Genomic DNA, 17,359 nt, shown 5'->3' on the forward strand with positions numbered 1-17,359 from the left:
AGGCTACATTCACCATTATGATACATCCATGAGAAAGCACTTCTTGCTCCTAGCAAGAAATAAAACACTAATGGACTCATTTCCACCTTCATAAAGTCCAGGGGAAAGCACAAAGAGAAGGTGTATGGGAGGAAAGCAGGATGAGTCAAGCAGCCTGTGGCAGAATACAGTTAGTTGGACTGAATCCTCTGTCAGCACACTGAAGAAGGCCAAGAGGTCCTTTGACTTTTGACATTCCAGGCAATCGGTGGTTCCTCTCCACGGACAAGTGAATACAAAACAAAGGTTGAACTGTCGTAAAACTGACTGTAGGAGGATTCAGAGGGAGGATCTTGAGAAGTGGGGCTTTAGTTCTAACAGACAAAGCATATAAAGTGGGTTTACAAATTGAGAACAATGTTCAGGAATTTACAGTGTGATCAATACTAGCCCATTGTGCCGACTCAAAGGAGCGGCCGAAAGCCAAAATGTGTAGCCAAAGTGCTTTAACTGGAATTCTGACACATTAAATCTACCTGTTGATATGAAATTTACTCAAAACCTACAGTTACAGTATAACTCAAAAACATTATGCACTATAAAATCAGATCCATTTTTAAGAACTCCAGTAGAAGTAGATGGCTATATATAGTAAAGAAAAGTTTGTGACACCTGTCTCCCCAATCAGACTTAAAATAATCCTCTATTTTCCAAACAAACCATTAGCTTCCCTAATGATCCTGTGCTGCTGTTCTCAGTGACTCTTTCAGGCCCATCAGAGCTCAAGGTGTGAAGGTTTCTGTTTAGGTGCTAAAGGGAAGGATTGCACTGATCTAAAGGTGAGTTTTGCAGAGGGCAGGACCATGCGATTTTCAGCACTCATCTGTTAATCTCTGTTTAGGATAAGGCCCCAAACAGAATTAGTCACAGATCTCCAGGGTTCAGGAGAGCGGCCTATACTACCCAAAACAAGCAATCAGGGCTGGCTGAGGTTTCTGTAACCCCTACAGCTCAGGTTCATCAGACAATAGACTCATAAATAATGTGCAAATCATTCATATTATTTTTTATTAAGTTAAAATTTGCAAGGCTAGTGATTATAAATGGGTAAAGGCAGGATTATGATAAAATAAAAATTTAATTCTCTCTCTCTCTAGATGATATATATATATATATATATATATATATATATATATATATATATATATATGTGTGTGTGTGTGTGTGTGTGTGTGTGTGTGTAACTAATCGTAAAAATGTATTATCTTTTATTGGAAAACTAAACATTTTATATCTGAAAATATGAGTTATAAAGGATTTAATGTTAGATGTTATTTTTATATTTTTTATTTATTTATAATGAATACAATTATTTCTGGATATCTGTACTATATGCATTGTGAATACTCTTCTGATCTCAAATTTCTTGATTTAAATATCTCCTCCCATCTTGTTATTCAATTGTCAATCATTTTATTAAACATCAAATTTCATATGATCTAATCTTTCCATCGAGCATTATGAAATGTTCATGATCTTTTTGGTCTTGGTTCCCTAGACTGTCTCTAATCTTCTACCCGAGCTCTTTTACACCTTCTGTTTGTCATTAACTGGCAGTTATCATTTAATTGGCCATTGCATTGAGCTTTTTGTGCCTTCATATGACTCTCTGGGGTATCTGGTTGAGTTTTCACTGAAGAGCCTCGTCCATCTTCTGCCGATTCTTTCTCCTTCTGTCGAGTTGGGGCTCTTTTATCCTCTTAGTGATGCTTCTTGAGCTTTACAGGCAAGAGAGATGCTGCTGCTCTCCAAAACACCCCAGTACTGTTTATAGATAATTATATCACATTAAATCTGAACCATATCACTAAAATGAAAGCTTTAAAGCAACAAACATATTAATGAAAAACTACTAACCAATAAATCTGTGCAATGCATTTCTCCTTTCTTCATTTCTCTTGTAAATTGAAAAACCCAGAAACATGAAAACATTCTCAATAAACAACAAAGTCTCAAAGAAGAGAATCATAAGGTTCTCTCAAAGTTATGAGCAAACATTCTTTAACATTAATAGAATGTTTGTCTGGTCTTTAATAATGTTCTCCAAATGTTAGTAGAAAAACACTGTAATATGGAACGCCACACATGACATGTGGACAAATATATATATATATGTTGTGGCCATGAATTCGGAATTCGTTCTCTCGTTGTAGTAAATCGTGGCCACGAATTGCGAATTGGTTCTCACTATTTATTCATTTGCTCCCTGGTTTAGTAAATCGTGGCCACGTTGAACTAATTCCTTCCCTCGTTTGATTTAACTAAAATAAGGGAACAAATTGTTGCAACATGACCACGATTTAGTAAATCGAGTGCACAAATTATTATACTGGGTGCACACGAATTACATGTATACTCTGTTTCTGTTTAGTTCCTGTTTTCCTTAGCTCCCAGTTAGTTTCGTGTGTTAATTAGTTTCCATAGTTCCTGATTCCATGCACCTGTTTCGTTTCATGTTCTGTGAGTATATAAATCCTGAGTGTCCCAAGTTCATTTGTCCAGTAATGTTTATATGTACGTTGATATGAAAGTGGTTGAGACATGAAAAGTACTCGTAAATTGTGTTTAAATGCAATAGGATTAGCAGTGCATATGTGATGGAATCTGTTCAGACGGTTTAGATTTTATTACCCAACTACAATCCCTACATCTTCTCAATCACTTTTCACTGAAGTGATGCACGTGATATTTTCGACAGAAGTGAGGTCAAGTATATGTACCTCCCAAGGCATAATGTCTACCCACGGCCTCGTCTCTGAAGGGGTGCGATATGTAGCTGTGTGCAAATGGCTGTACAAACATGAAGGCTGTTTTGATGTTTTTGTGATCGTTGACATGGGAGGCCATCTCCTTGGGAGGTGAGGGGTCTCCTGCCCTCGAGTGACCTGTGACCTGAGTGAGCCCTTCTGCACTGACACAGGCTTTCAGCCCTAAGGGAAGGGGGAGAGAGGGAACAGCTCTCATCTGTAAGGCTCAGTTGCAGGCTTTTCTTTTATCTTTGATATATACTTTGAGTTGGGATAATGGTAAATATTCATAAATAGAAAATCAATCAGTTTAACCATCAAGGAAATTTAAAAACACGATTTTAGACCATCTTCTGTTTATGATTTCTGCATTGCATGTTGAAATTCTGAATTCCAGAATATTGACTTGCTATTATGATAATATGCACATATCATGTTGAATAGCATGTTAAACAAATATAATAAAGAAGAGATTGCAGGTGCATTTCAGAGGCTATAGCAGTTTGAAACTTATTGCTTATGCATCTCTGATTGAGAACAAAGAGATCTAGTCATAATGTCAATGCTGACATATTTATATTTTTTTCTTCTGTATAGGCTACTTTGAAGTCCACTGCAGATTTTAACTTTCTGAATGTGCCACAGCACTCATCGTGGGTGTTTGATGTGCAGTGAAGGTCTGTAAAATGAACTTCTTGAGAGGGTGATAAACATCATGTCTGTGCCCCCTTTTCTCGTTTCAGCTGGCATGCGCCCTTCCCCAAGGCTTTCAGCACGCGCTATTATACTTTTCTATCCCCGACACGTGCAGATACAAGAGCCTTGGCTGGACCTCATGCGGAACTCCCAAATAGAGGATTTAACCTGAACCCCTTCAGAAATCAACCGATCCTCATGCGCAACGTGCACAAGAATAAAACTTTCATGAAGCCATATACAATCGCCAAAAAAATAGGTGTAGATTAGCTGGGCCATAGATAACAAAAAAAACATTCGATTTTATATGTATAATTCTATTCTATTTTTTATTATTATTTATAGTGTAATGGATTAAAGGGTGTTCATTTGAGTAGCAGATTAGCCTGCGTTTTGGGAATTTCTGCATCGTAAAAAGGTTTGAAAATAAAATGCTATAGATACAAGCCTATTAATTTGATCTTACCATGTAAAAACGATACTGCAAAGACAACAAAAACAGTATTTACATGACTATAATTTAGGGAGAAATGCACAGCCTATTTAACAATGCAATATTTTTTTATTAGGCATATAATTTAGAAAGGGGCATTTGTTTAAATTTTTATTTTAAAAGTCACATTTTTATTGGTCAGTTGCAGTTTTTTTCATTGCATTTTTATTATATTTTTATGTCCAAAGATGCTCGTGAGGCCAAATTTGTGATCCTTCCATTTATTAATTAATTTATAGTAACAAACAGACCTCAAATAAGTTTGTATATTTAGGTTTCATTATATAACTTAACTGAAAATAAACAGCAGAAGCAGGAAGAAATGCACAGCCACCAAAATGCCACCTCGTGCATTATAAGACTTAATTAATTAATTTTTTTTTTTCTTGTTTTTATCTTTGAGATCCTAATGACTAAAACTCGTGTGGACGTTTCGATATAATCAAGTGCAATCGTGTATAAAAAGCGGTTTATTTGACAGTTTGGACGACGCGTAGACGATCTCCGATCTATATCCATGCACCTGCCGCATAACCGTTATTCTCTGCGCGGTGACCCAGTGTGACGCTTCAGTGGCTGTACTCATCACAACGATGCCCATTATGCTATGATTTGTTTACGCACAGTGGCGTCACATTATGAAGCAAACAAGCAAGCACAGTTATTTTGTAGAAAACGTTATATTTATTCGTACAAACATGTTTGCACCAGATTTATATTCTGAGGTAAATACATAATAGAATAAATCTCTTTATATACAATAAAAATACAATAAGCAACAGGTTGAATAAATAAAACAAAAAGAAAGTGGTGGGAAAGAAGCAGTCATGATGAGAGCTAGTTAACTGTACTCAGATCAGTCAGACAGACAGACAGAGGAGGTTTCTTCAGGTCAAAATACATAATGCATAAGGCCAGATCTTTGTCTTGTCCTTTCAGCCTATTGTCACAGCGTTGAAACGGAATTTTCACGCTCGTTTTTCTGCTTTATCGCTCTACAAATTGTAATATTGACTTTTCACCTTGGACTGCAAAGGCCAATCTGTCTTGGTTTAAATTATAATTTTCTCTAACATGCTCCAAGGAATGCAAAAAGTGCAAAGATATCGGAAAAAGCATCAATGTCAGTAACAAAGCGTACAAAAATAAAAACCATTCTCATTTGTGAACTGTCATTAAGGCAAACAGTGAATACCTAATGTTGTCTCTGTGCTCTTGGTTCTAAGAGAAAAGTAACAGCAACATCCTTTTTGATATTACACTACATATTTCTGCAGACTCTATGCTTTAGTCACATTTAGTAGATGCTAGGTACGAAGTTGGTGTAGCTGTAAACTACATCGGTTTGCAAATATCCAAAATCGTCCATGGCTGCGGGGCTGCCCGGGTCTGAATTGGAGTAAGACGGGGATGAAGACGAGGAGGATGCGCCGGACGGCCAGGAGCAAGAGTCACCGCCGGGGCTCGGCGCATCTCCCATGCAGCTTAGTCCGGGGAGCAGCAGCGAAGGGTCTCTTGACTTCTGGTCTGCGATGCGGATGGTCTCCGAAAGTGCCCAGATGTAGTTGTGAGCGAAGCGCAGAGTCTCGATTTTGGTCAGCTTCGTGTCGTCGGGAAAGGCCGGCAGCACGCTTCTCAAAGCGTCCAAGGCGTCGTTGAGGTTGTGCATTCTGTTCCTCTCGCGGTCGTTGGCCTTCATCCGGCGGTTCTTCTTCACGACGTGCACGGTGGCTTCGTTCCTCGCGCGCCCCCTGCGCCTCTTCTTCTGCTGCAGCTCGGCTGGAGAGGCAGGTGGCTTGCCGCAGGAGGACGCGGGGGACGCGGGGTGGAGGCTGCTGCGCGAGTCCTCGTCATCAGTGTGCGTAAAGGAGTAGTCGCAGCTTGAGGTGTCCATGTCGGAGTATACACTTTCCATTGTTGATAACCTGGAGAAATGGGAAAAAAGAGAGTTAGGAATACACCAAAACACAGTCATTCCAAGTTCTCTGCGGGTGTTTTGCGCTGCGGAATACGCACCTTATGTGGGCTTGGAGATGACACCGGGTGTCTTGCAGAGTTCTGCAGATAGTTTGTGTTGAAGTTTAAGGCACGCGTCTGTCTTGCTCTTACCCCTCAATCAGCTCGTGTGAGCTTGTGAGCTTGGCACACGACTGGCCTCACCTACCTTATATACCCTGATGAGACAATGGACATACCCCCCTCGCTTTGGCATTTTTTGTGAAGGATGAATGAATGGTTTGCATCAGGTCTGCCCCGTGCCGCACGGCCATCTCATTAGCATAATTTATGCCTGTTGTTTGTTCGCCCTCTGAAGCGTGCCTGTAATCACCGCTGGCCAATCAGAGAGCAGGAGAGCTGCCCAGCCACGCGAGCAGAGCTGTTGCTATCTGTCCAGCGTGCACCAAGCCCACTTTAACTTAAATCTCTGGAGGAAATTGAAATGAAGAGACATCACGATGTGGCCCGAGGCGAGGAGACAAGTTTTCCCACATTGTTTGAATGTGTTTTGTGCTCTAAGAAAATCATAGCTCTTTAAAATGTTATTTTACAAACTTATAAGCTACACGTTTGCTTTGGTTTGATGCAACATTATAAATGTGATTTTTTATTTAATTTTGACTTTTCAGCTCATTTTCATTCTACATATTTAATACGTGCTATTAGATGCAGTTATTTGGTCCCACTGTAAAAAAATAATTTTTGGTTTGACTTAAAAAAGTAAGTTACCTGGTTGCATTACAATTTTGAGTTCATTGAAATAAGTAATAAAAAAAAACAGTTAATACAATAAAGGCGATTGATTTAATCAACACAAACGAAAAACATTGTTATCTGAGCCACATTAATTATTGAAGTTAATTTGACATCTTTTTTTACAGTGTATAGTAAATCATCTTGCAAATTGCAAAAAAGTTTGTTTTTTTTATTATGTAGCTTAGCCTATATTTTACCGAATGTATGTTACAGTTTCATGTTTATGTCATTAAATTATATAATGGTTGCACTTTATTTTACAGTATGTGCACTTACATGTACAATGTACTTACCTAAGAACGTAGGGCATAATATAAAGCAATTAGGTTTAGGGGAAGGTTCAGGGTTAATATTACCTAGTTATTATAATTACTATAATATGTACATGAACAGGACTGCAAAATAAAGTACTATAATGTCACCATAACAAATCAGATTATAACAAAGGTCATTATTGGAAGACATGATGAGTAAAGTTGTCTGACAGACAAGCAAAACTTAAGTGTAACATCCGTGACAATGCAACATAGGGCCTACTGCAATGTGCATAACTGAGAACAGAAATGTAAAATTCAAATGTGATTCTGGAAAGAAATTATATTTTTGATCGCTTACTATTTTACCATACAGTTTTGCATTGCTTTAATGCATAATTTAGATAAATAAAAGTTTATATATATATATTGCAAATTGCAATATATATATATAAAATTGCAATATTTTACTGTATTATGCATTCAAATACCGTTTATTTCTCTTTATTCCACCCTGCCTGCACGCATCTTGAGTTATAACTCTCGAGGTGAAAGATGCAGTTCAATCAAACTGCTCCGCTGCGCCCAGTGCCTTAAGTTTTATTTAAAGACATCTTTATGAGACAGCCGTACAATTGTTCATTAATTATTCAATTTATTCAATTGCAAGCAACTCGCCCCTCTTTGGGAAAAAAAAAAATGAAGGGGCACTATTTAGAAATAGTTTGGGGAGAGACCTGCGGCGCCTTTCTCCGTGCGGTATTATGGCGATAGGGGCACAGTCATTTATAAATAATTACACAATGTTTAGAGTCTTCAGGCATGTATGATATATCAAAGCGATTATAAGGTGAATTGTTCCATTGTGCGCCTCTCCTCTCTCTTCTTTTCAGCTCTATACGGCTTGTCCCCCGTCCAAATTCTGCGCCTCTGAGCTTTTGTCACTCATTTTTCTCGGCCTGCGACACTCCAATAGCATTATTCTTATTCAAATAGTCCCAGCGTGAACAAAAACACCCCGCTTCTGAGGCACGTTTGTGCTTTCGCTGGCGTGAAGTGAAGCACAAGTGGACTAGATGCATAATTTTAGACACATAAACTAATATGGACTCATGAAGATATAGTGCACTTCTGAGTGACTCCGTTTCCTCATCTGTTTCCTCATTTATGTATACACTGTAAAAATAATTTGTTATAACAATTTTTCTTTTGTCAAATCAACTTAATGTAGTTCAGATAACATAATATTTTGAGTTTGTGTTGATTAAACCAATCGCCTTCATTGTATGAACTTACATTTTTTAATTTTAATGCAACCAAGTAAAATACTTTTTTTTTAAGTTAAACCAACAATTCTTTTTTTACAGTGTTTATATCTCACTCTAAAAAAAAGCTGGGTTAAAAACAACCCAAGTTGGGTTAAATATGGACAAACCCATCGATTGGGTTGTTTTGACCCAGCGGTTGGGTTAATATTTGACCAACCTGGGCAGTTTTATTAACTATTGATTAAAAATTACTATATGGCTGGCTTAAAATTAACCAAAAAAAGAAGTTGGAAATTAAAAATCAGACACATAATTACAACGGAACAATAATAATCAAAAGGTGAACATTTATTAATAAGCAATTTAATAAATGTTTATTGTTTACTTATTATACATTAAACTTATGAATACATTTATTAAACATATTAATAAACATTAATTTCCATCCTATTTTGGGTTCATTTTAAGCGAGCAATATAGTAATTTTTAAACAATAATTGAGTTAAATAAAACAACCCAACAGGCTGAGCAAACATTTAACCCAGCCACTGGGTCAAAACAACCCAATCATTGGGATTGTCCATATTTAGCCCAACTTGGGTTGCTTTTAACCCAAGTAATACATTAATATGACCAAAGATTGCCACGCATCTCTGAAAGCGTCTAAACAAATTTATAGGTGCTATATGTTTACATATAACTCGCATATCTGAGGGCTAAACAACTACAAACTCGATTCTAAAACAGTTGGGACACTGTACAAATTGTGAATAAAAACAGAATGCAATGATGTGGAAGTTTCAAATTTCAATATTTTATTCAGAATACAACATAGATGACATATCAAATGTTTAAACTGAGAAAATTTATCATTTTAAGGGAAAAATAAGTTGATTTTAAATTTCATGGCATCAACACATCTCAAAAAAATTGGGACAAGGCCATGTTTAGCACTGTGTGGCATCCCCTCTTCTTTTTATAACAGTCTCCAAACGTCTGGGGACTGAGGAGACAAGTTGCTCAAGTTTAGGAATAGGAATGTTGTCCCATTCTTGTCTAATACAGGCTTCTAGTTGCTCAACTGTCTTAGGTCTTCTTTGTCACATCTTCCTCTTTATGATGCACCAAATGTTTTCTATGGGTGAAAGATCTGGACTGCAGGCTGGCCATTTCAGTACCCGGATCCTTCTTCTACGCAGCCATGATGTTGTAATTGATGCAGTATGTGGTCTGGCATTGTCATGTTGGAAAATGCAAGGTCTTCCCTGAAAGAGACGACATCTGGATGGGAGCATATGTTGTTCTAGAACTTGGATATACCTTTCAGCATTGATGGTGCCTTTCCAGATGTGTAAGCTGCCCATGCCACACACACTCATGCAATCCCATACCATCAGAGATGCAGGCTTCTGAACTGAGCGCTGATAACAACTTGGGTTGTCCTTGTCCTCTTTAGTCTGGATGACATGGCGTCCCAGTTTTCCAAAATTAACTTCAAATTTTGATTCGTCTGACCACAGAACAGTTTTCCACTTTGCCAAAGTCCATTTTAAATGAGCCTTGGCCCAGAGAAAACGCCTGCGATCCTGGATCATGTTTAGATATGGCTTCTTTTTTGACCTATAGAGTTTTAGCCAGCAACGGCGAATGGCACGGTGGATTGTGTTCACCGACAATGTTTTCTGGAAGTATTCCTGAGCCCATGTTGTGATTTCCATTACAGTAGCATTCCTGTATGTGATGCAGTGCCGTCTAAGGGCCTGAAGATCACAGCATCCAGTATGGTTTTCCGGCTTTGACCCTTACGCACAGAGATTGTTCCAGATTCTCTATATCTTTGGATGATATTATGCACTTTAGATGATGATAACTTCAAACTCTTTGCAATTTTTCTCTGAGAAACTCCTTTCTGATATTGCTCCACTATTTTTCGCCGCAGCATTGGAGGAATTGGTGATCCTCTGCCCATCTTGACTTCTGAGAGACACTGCCACTCTGGGAGGCTCTTTTTATACCCAATCATGTTGCCAATTGACCTAATAAGTTGCAAATTGGTCCTCCAGCCATTGGTCCTTATATGTACATTTAACTTTTCCGGACTCTTATTGCTACCTGTCCCAACTTTTTTGGAATGTGTAGCTCTCATGAAATCCAAAATGAGCCAATATTTGGCATGACATTTCAAAATGTCTCACTTTCTACATTTGATATGTTATCTATATTCTATTGTGAATAAAATATAAGTTTATGAGATTTTGTAAATTATTGCATTCCTTTTTTATTCACAATTTGTACAGTGTCCCAACTTTTTTGAAATCGGGTTTGTATATAAAATATATGAAAAATCTTAAAACAACATTCCGTTACAAAATAACAGTGGTATCTATAAAAATATGTCTGCCATGACGCTGTGAGAATGCTGCAGCGGATTGATTCAAACGGTGAAACGGTTACCGTGAGATACTGGAAGAATATCACATGGCTGGAAAGACCTCTCAGCCAATCAGAAAGAACTGTTGTGTGTGTGTGTGTGTATGTGTGTGTGTGTGTGTGTGTGTGTGTGTGTGTGTATATATATATATATATATATATATATATATATATATATATATATATATATATATATATATATATATAGTGCCTAAACGTGCTCTTTCTTTTCCTTTTTACGCTTTTGTGACGAATGCATTGGTTTTAAAGCCCCTCTGGTCACTCTGTGGAGGTCCAGACTGGGGTGATGGGGGAGATCGATTTTACTATTACAACACCAACCTGTCAGTAATAACATCAAAGCGGGAAACAGCTTGAATGACTATTTTGCTTCCAGTCAGAGCATTAGTGATCTGGTCTGGACCTTGCACTTATTGCTCTTATAAAGTCATAAAAAAGTTATTGTTTTACAATGTTACTTAACATTACTTATTTCCACCAAAGTGATGGATGTGTCAGGGTTCCCCCCCCCCCCCCCCCTAGAAAGGGGCGGTGGGGAGGAAGAAGGGCTTTGCCCACAGCTGAGAGATGTTGCCAAGGAGATTTTGACAGGATTAGGCACAAGTGCACGAGACCTGATTGCATTTCAATAGCAGAAACACGTGAGAAAATGAAACAACTGAATTACTTAAAGAGGGTCTGATCTGAAGCCCAAAACAATCATGCACACTGCACTTTTTAAAAAGAAAGCAACGCAACGTGCGTGGTCGAGGGTCTGCTGCGCGAGTAAACTGAAATATGCGACCTGAATGGAAGTGATATTTCAATGCACAATGGCTACTGCAACATTAAAAAGAGAAGAAGAAAGAGAGCAGTATTAAGATTTGCATGGCAGGTGTGGAAAGCGCTGTCTGAAGCACATGAAGTGAAAGGTGCATTGGTCTTGTTCGACCTGTCTTGGATTGGCATGTGACGTGTGAGGCGCAGAACGCGCTTTATTCTCCGCTCGAATAGTCTTTTAATTTATTTTATATCTATTTATGCAATTCGAATTAAAATTCAATTTTGCATTTGGCCCAGCATTAATCCCCGGGTATTAACGCGATTACTGTTCGCAAAGGATCTTTGAGTCAGAAAGTCTGATAGAAGTTTTCACATGGTAATCCCCGGAATAATCCTTTCCCCTGGCGCTGCGGCAGGATCGGGGCCAGAGGACCTTTTCTCCTTCTTCAGAATTCAAGCAGGGCAGAATAGGGCCATTACTTTTGAATGATAATTAATTCCTTACTCCAGTGCTTCAATTGTACGGGGATACCACACCCCAAATGAGAAAATCAGCCCCACATGCCTCGTGCACGAAGAGACTGGAAACAAATTCTAGGGTTACAATGTTTAAAGACAACAGCAACTTTGTCACTCTTTGTAGTGTTCCTGAACTTTTAATAAAGCCTAAAAATCTCAACTTAATCCTCAATGAAGTAAGCCTACGTTTTCTTTGCAAATAAAATATATTTTGCACATCTTTCTTTCTTTCTTTCTTTCTTTCTTTCTTTCTTTCTTTCTTTCTTTCTTTCTTTCTTTCTTTCTTTCTTTCTTTCTTTCTTTCACATTTCTGAAGTTATGTAAATGTTCATTCAACCAATTTCTAAATTTCTTTGCAATAACTGGGCTGTTAGCTACAGACTTTTGTGCTGTCTTTGCAAGTAAAATTCTATATTTTTCATATTTTTCCAAGAACATTAAATGTGTGGGTTGTGTATTTTTTTTGAAAATGAATAAAAATCCTTTATTATGCTACTATAAAAATATAATAATAATAATAATAGCACTTTATTTTTCAGTACATGTACTTACAGTGTACTTACAATCTAAAATGCTGGGTTACAAACAACCCAAGTTGGGTTGAAATTGGATAAACCCAGTGATTGGGTTGTTTTAACCCAGCAGTTGGGTTAAGTGTTTGCCTGCTGGGTAGTTTTATTTAACCCAAATATTGTTTAAAATTACTGTATTGCTTGCCTAAAATTAACCCAAAGTATATTGGAAATTAACATTTGTTAATTTGTTTAATGAATAATTTATTAAATTGCTTATTAGTAAATGTTCACTTTTTGATTATTATTGTTGCATCTAATTATGTGATTTTTATTTTCCAACCTGTTTCGGGTTCATTTTAAGCCATATAATAATTTTCAAACAATAGTTGGGTTAAATCAAACTGCAGGTTGGGCAAACATTTAACCCAACCACTGGGTTAAAACAACCCAATCATTGGGTTTGTACATTTGCAACCCAACTTGGTTTTGTTTTTAACCCTGCTTTTTTAGAGTGTGAAAGGGTTAAGGGTTAAGGTAACTACATGGGTTAAGGTTAGGTTTAGTTGTAAGTTCAGGGTAAGTACCTGTAATTACTATATAGTTTGTACATGAGAAACAGGACTGTAAAATAAAGTGCTACAAATTCTTCTTATTATTATTTAGACATTTTACAGATATGTGTACAGTGGCATGTGTCTGAAATGCATAATTGAAAGCTGCATTTCCTAAAAATCACATTCCTACATTTAAATTTTTTCCAAACTTGTTTGCCATATATACCTGGAATATATTTTTCTCCATATTTACAAGATTTCAGAACAGGTGCTATTATCAAAATGCAATGGAATCTCATTACAAGCTATGTGAATGTAAATTTTGGGCTCTCTTTGTGAGTCGGACACATAATGTACCAGTTCGTGAACCTAGTACTATCAATCAGATGTCCAATTCTAAATACAAACCCTACGGTGGGGCATTCACTTGTCTTCGTGTGTTTGTGCAAGTGCATAATTTACCTCTAGTTTACCCTGCATCAGTGCTAACAATGAGAGCTGTGTCTCTAAAGACTTTATATTTGAAAGTAACCAGGGCAACTCTTTGGTAAAATGAGAAGAAGCTTTGCACAAGCTACATCACCGTAAAAGGGAGGAAGTACACAGCGATTCCCTGACTAATGATAAGTTCATCCACCTGACCTCGCCAGACTGTTCCATGCGTTGGTATAGACCTGCTGGACTGTGGGGTTTGCAAGTCTTTGTTTTTTTGCAACAAACATTATTCACCAATTTGTTAAAGAAAAATGTGCCATTTTATTTCTAGATAAAGTGTGATAGCATCACTTGTAGGTGTTCGAATCAGCCATATGGTTTTGAGTGCAATAACTTGAATCTCTAGCCAACAATGGAGTAATTGAGAAGGGAAAGAAGTCTGAGCTTGACTCGACAAAGCTGCAAAAACTCCTTCTTTCACTCTAATGAAGCTGTTGTCTGGAGATTCTGTGTGGGGTTGGGAGGGTGGTGGTGGACGTGATTTGTCATACAATCTGAATCTTTAGGAGGGCTGGAGAAAGACCTCCTCTCCATATGTCTGCTTATTTTGCATCTGAAAGCTACCTTTGGCGAGAGCAAGGGGAGAGGGGGAAGGAAAGTAGTGAGCTGAAGCTCAGGAACAGGGTTTTCTTTCCATCAGCTCTGAGAGCACTCCGATCCACACTGGAGAAGGGCTTTGCTTTCAAAAAAACAAAAGCGACACAAGAGAAATATATTTGAAAACAGTGTGTTGGTCAAAACACATGTTGCACAATGAAAGGTGAATAAACGACAATTGTGGTAGGTTTGCTTACATATGTTCAGTTTGTTGAAAAAAAACTATAAAGCTTCCTATGGATAAATCAAGCACAGAGATGAGAAAATTAAGGGGAAAAAGCCAATTAACTAAAATAGTTTTTTAAAAGAAAATAAATAAAACAAATGTATTTTTTGAAGTTATCCATGTATTTGTTTGACTTTCACACTGAATTTACTTGAATATTGTATTCTGCAATAAAGTTAAATATACGCAAAAATATCCTTTCCAACCCGATCTCACGGCAATTCATACGTATTTTACGAATTCGTACGAACTCACTCATACATTTTTTGCTAAATCGTACATATTTTACGAGTTGAAATTTGTACGAATGAGCAATCCCCAACCCCGCCCCTAAACCTATCGTATGATATTAATTTCGTACAAAATTTTGTGAATTCGTACGAATTAGCCACCTCATAAAATACATACGAATTGTTCGTGAGATAGCGTTGTCTTTTCCTATGTAGACCTCTCACTGTAAAAAAGAATTGTTGGTTTAACTTAAAAAAGTAAGTTACCTGGTTGCCTTAAAATTTGAGTAAATATAATGAGACGAATGGTTTAATCAACATAAACTCAAAAAATTATATTATCTGAACCACATTAATTATTGAAGTTGATTTGACAAAAGAAAAATTGTTGTTAACAAATCATAATTTTTTTTTTTTACAGTGTATGATTGCATATGATTGTTTTTTTTTTTTGTTTTTTTTTTTTGCATGCCCTTTTGCTTTTATACCACTGAATTTTAATATTTAATTCCACTTCCACAGAGCTTGGCCAAATTTAGTTTGACTTTCAAATTGAATTTACTTGAATCTTCTATTCTGCAATAAAGTTAGGCCTACGCAAAAATATCCTTTCCAACTTGATCTCATGGCAATTATATGTATTTTAAGAGGTGGATAATTCGTATGAACTCACTCATATGTTTTTTGCTAAATCGTACGTATTTTACTAGTTGAAATTCGTATGATTTCGTACGAATGAGCTATCCCTAACTCCGCCCCTAAACCTACCCGTCACTGGGGTTTAGACAAATCCTATGAATTTCGTACAAAATTTAGTGAATTTGTGCAAATTAGCCACCTCATAAAATACATACAAATTGGTCGTGAGATAGCGTTGTTGACCTCTCACTGTAAAAAATAATTGTTGGTTTAACTTAAAAGTTACCTGGTTGCCTTAAAATTTTGAGTTCATTGAAATTCAAAATTTGAGTTAATACAATGAAGGCGATGGCTTAATCAACATAAACTCAAAATATTATGTTATCTGAACCACATTAATTATCTAAGTTAATTTGACAAAAGAAAAAAATGTTGTTAACAAATCATAATTTATTTATTTATTTTTGCATGTCCTGATTTTTAATATTTAATTCCGCTTTCACAGAGCTTGGCCAAAATGCCTTTAAATGTCAGATATTTTCTGTCTTAAAGGGATAGTTCACCCAAAAATGAAACTTCTGTCATCATTTACTCACCATCATGTTGTTCCAAACCTGTATGAGTTTCTTTCTTCTGCTGAACACAAAAGAAGATATTTTGAAAAATATGAGTAACCAAACAGTTGACGGTGCCCTTTGACTTTCATAGTTTTTTTCTATGGAAGTCAGTGGGTGCTGTCAAATGTTTGATTACCAACATTCTTCAGAACATCTTCTTTTGTGTTCAACAGAAGAAAGAACTTTATACAGATTAAGAATTTAACTTTTTGGGTGAACTATCCCTTTAAGACAGTTAGAAACAGCACCAATTTGAATTTGAGAAATCACTCTATAAGTTGATATATAGTAGTATCCTAATGGCAAAATTCCACCGAAATAGAAAGAGGGACTATAAAGACTTTGATTAAATGAAAGCACTGTCTCCACAACATGAAGGCCATGAACTTGTGACTGTGAGGACATCTGCAAGCATTCTCTCTCTCTCTTTTATAATATCAAGGTTAATGCGATGAGTGCCAGCTCTCTGCAAGAATGTGGCGTGGACAAAATGAAGAAGTCCCCAAGGACCATCTTCGATTTGGACTATGCATGATGCAAACCCCATCCACCGTGCTCAGATATTTGTGGACATCTGCCCATGCTCATCAACATGCATGGCTTTAGTCCTCGGGTATCTGACCTGCCTCAGCAACAATGGTGAGACAGTCTGATCTATAGCACTCCACTGCATTTGCTTTTATTTGCTTGTGAAAGAGAAGCTTTTAAAACTTGCTATTAAAGCTACAAAACAGCAACAAACTGGAAGTATACCTTTCAGGATTTACACACATAAGCTTTATTTGTCACATAATATTAAGGGACATTAAACTCATCACTTTTTAATGCATATTAATTTAAGTAATTATTTGTTGATCTATCTATCTATCTATCTATCTATCTATCTATCTATCTATCTATCTATCTATCTATCTATCTATCTATCTATCTATCTATCTATCTATCTATCTATCTATCTATCTATCTATCTATCTATCATGTTTTCTTAATGACAGTCTTTTTAGTTTTGTTCTTTGGCAAAATTCCTTAAACGAAGCCATACATTGATATTTCTTAATTTAATAATGACGGTAACATTGAAAAATGAACAAATTGGTTGTTTGGCACAATTTTCGCACTAGTATAACTTTGGAGAGACAATTAGCTTCTAACTCAAGCTTCTGGGGAAACATATATTTCATTCAAACGGTGATCTGTGTCTTCATAGCGAGTATATTCATATAAAATCAGACACTTGTCTGCTTGCTCCGAAAGTGCTTTAAATGTCATGTCAATGGCCACACGTTGAATAACTTTGGAATTATAGTGACCTCTTGTGTTCATGTTTTGTCTTGCATTCTGTGCTGAGTGTTCAACGCGAGTCTCGAGACAAAGTAGCCCTTTTAAAATTGATTTGCTGATCTATTAAATGTGTTATAAAAAATAAAAATGCATAAAAGTATGCATTTACATAATCTAGTTTAAAACACACCAAACTCCCCTAAATAGTTGATTTTTGCCTTT

General features: G+C 36.8%; 1 protein-coding gene across 1 annotated transcript; it reads right to left on the minus strand.

Annotated features, from left to right (window-relative positions):
• Nucleotides 1-5,272: 5,272 nt before the first annotated feature.
• On the minus strand, nucleotides 5,273-5,890 carry neurog1 (neurogenin 1). The gene has a single exon (XM_067369043.1). The coding sequence runs from the start codon at nucleotides 5,888-5,890 to the stop codon at nucleotides 5,273-5,275; it is 618 nt and encodes a 205-aa protein (XP_067225144.1).
• Between the last annotated feature and the right edge of the window lie 11,469 nt (nucleotides 5,891-17,359).

The sequence above is a fragment of the Chanodichthys erythropterus genome, chromosome 1 (genome assembly GCF_024489055.1).
Source record: "Chanodichthys erythropterus isolate Z2021 chromosome 1, ASM2448905v1, whole genome shotgun sequence".
In the NCBI taxonomy this organism is placed as follows: Eukaryota; Metazoa; Chordata; class Actinopteri; order Cypriniformes; family Xenocyprididae; genus Chanodichthys; species Chanodichthys erythropterus.

Bases quoted from the DNA above. Each gene is read 5' to 3' on its own strand.
- neurog1 (XM_067369043.1), bottom strand. From the start codon at position 5,890: ATGGAAAGTGTATACTCCGACATGGACACCTCAAGCTGCGACTACTCC.